The following is a 2,357-nucleotide window of genomic DNA, read 5'->3' on the forward strand; positions in this document are numbered from 1 at the left end:
GTGAGCAAGATGTTCAAGCTTTTACATGAACTCAATGGCAAAGATGAATTGCGATTGCATCGTTCCAAGTTCAGAAAACCTTTTCAAGTTAAATTTCACATCCGCAAACGCAGTAAACATTGCAATAACAAATGTTTTGCTTGTTTCGATTTAGTTTCGTCAGCGCAAATCAAATGGAATATTTCGCTGAATTATTTTTTTTATTAATGATTCCAATACTCTCCACATATTCGCCCACAAAATCAACTGGCTGCATCTGACAGCGAAATCTGGGCTGCATATGACGTTGCTTTTTTTCCTCTTCGCGAGTCTCGTCTCAGGTTCTTCCTACCCTTGTGAAATAATCTTTCGCTCTTTTGACAGCGATTTGTTTATTGATTTTATTTCTCCTGTCAAATGGTGCAAAAATCTGCGAAAAACTAGTCGATCGTCTGTACTTGTGGTGAAAAATTTTCGTTTCTGCCCCGGAAAACAATAAAAATCAGCAAAAATAACGGTGAAAAATATGACCGAGGTCCTGAGCAACAACACTACCGATAAGGTAGCTGCGCTTGTGAAGGAAGCCGAATCACTGAAGGCAAAACTTGAAGAGGAACGGCAGAAGCTGAACGATGTTACTCGTAAGTTTTTCTTTTTGATTTTACAATTATGTACAGTGATTCGAACTCATATTCGTACATGGCACTGTTATCACTTCAAGTTGGTAAAAAATATCAAGTCACTTAGTGATCATCTTATTACAAATACTTTGTCAATAATGAAGGTCGTTTGAGTCATCAATTATTCGACTATCATAAACTGTTTAAATAATTTGAGGAAAGTTTTGAAGTTGGGCAAACATAATTTTCTGAACTTGATGTTCCAATAATAGATGACATGCCACATGTGTCATTATTTACAAAATATTTGAAATAAGTGCATCATTTGATAATTTTTCAACAGCTAGATGTGGAAACAGTGCCCTATGAGAATATGAAATAGAATCGATGTATGTATATAACCAACTTTCTATTAATTTATCAAATTAAGTTTCCTCCGTCGCCGAGCGGCTTGAAATGATCACGTATTTGAACATCAAGCCGCGTCGGGTACTGAAGGGCCACCAGGCGAAAGTCCTCTGTTCCGATTGGTCCCCCGACAAGAGGCACATCGTTTCTTCATCCCAGGATGGAAAACTGATTATCTGGGATGCGTTCACCAACTACAAGGAGCATGCCGTGACGATGCCCACTACTTGGGTGATGGGATGCTCGTACGCTCCGTCCGGGAACCTGGTGGCTTGTGGGTGAGTACTACTTTTTGACCTGGCGATTTTTTTTCTATTAAATGATAAACTTACCAACTCTATAGTAGGGCAAGAGTTTCTAGGATGCACACCAATTCTAAAACTACAATCTCAATGTTTTTGTCTTGTACAGTGGACTGGATAATAAAGTAACTGTGTATCCAATAACTATGGAGGAAGACATTTCATCCCGTAAGAAAACCGTTGGAACGCACACAAGCTACATGTCTTGTTGCATTTTTCCTAACTCCGACCAGCAAATATTGACCGGAAGTGGTGATTCTACCTGCGCTTTGTGGGACGTGGAATCCGGTCAACTGCTCCAGAGCTTCCATGGCCACACGGGCGATGTGATGTCGATAGATCTGGCGCCTAACGAAACCGGTAACACGTTTGTGTCTGGAAGCTGCGACAAGATGGCTTTCATTTGGGATATGCGCTCCGGTCACGTTGTCCAGTCGTTTGAAGGGCATCAGTCCGATGTTAATAGTGTGAAATTTCACCCGAGCGGAGACGCAATCAGTACTGGATCGGACGATAGTACTGTGAGTATAATAAATATATCTATTATATTTATGTTTATTGGTACCATTCTAAACATTACCTATATTCAGCAGCTCAAGGGCTTTCATTATAAAAGTAATAACATTTGAATTTTTGAATTGAATTACTTTTTATTGAAGGGATTTTCTGCCGTAGACAGGTTCATCCCCAGTCAGTTTTTAAAAAATCCTGTGAAAAACAACAAAAATGTTGTAACTAGTCTTGGGACACATAGTTATTACATCGAGTGAGATTTAGATAAAACTAATTGACAAAAAGCCACAAATTAACACAACACAAAGCTGGGGGTACAATAAGGAGTCACTTCTTATGTGCCTAACATTCAGAGCGAACAAATAGACGGACAAGTTTAAAATTATTGCAGAACATGCATATGATGGGACAACACCAGCTAGTTGGTTACGATCACGTGAATTGTACGTGGAAAATATATCTAAATCTTAAAGTATAATCCTGCGAAGGAGATAAGCGCTCCCATTGAAGAGAGGTCGTCCTGCAGGACTTATCG

At 39.4% G+C, this 2,357-nt stretch overlaps 1 protein-coding gene across 1 annotated transcript; it reads left to right on the forward strand.

Annotated features, from left to right (window-relative positions):
* Positions 1-387: 387 nt before the first annotated feature.
* On the forward strand, positions 388-1,953 carry LOC110680477 (guanine nucleotide-binding protein subunit beta-5-like). The gene is made up of 3 exons (XM_021856283.1): positions 388-620; positions 1,030-1,285; positions 1,419-1,953. The coding sequence occupies exons 1-3, from the start codon at positions 506-508 to the stop codon at positions 1,936-1,938; spliced, it is 891 nt and encodes a 296-aa protein (XP_021711975.1). The 5' UTR covers positions 388-505; the 3' UTR covers positions 1,939-1,953.
* Positions 1,954-2,357: the final 404 nt, after the last annotated feature.

Source organism: Aedes aegypti, unplaced genomic scaffold (genome assembly GCF_002204515.2).
Source record: "Aedes aegypti strain LVP_AGWG unplaced genomic scaffold, AaegL5.0 Primary Assembly AGWG_AaegL5_hic_scaff_147_PBJ_arrow, whole genome shotgun sequence".
Lineage (NCBI taxonomy): Eukaryota > Metazoa > Arthropoda > Insecta > Diptera > Culicidae > Aedes > Aedes aegypti.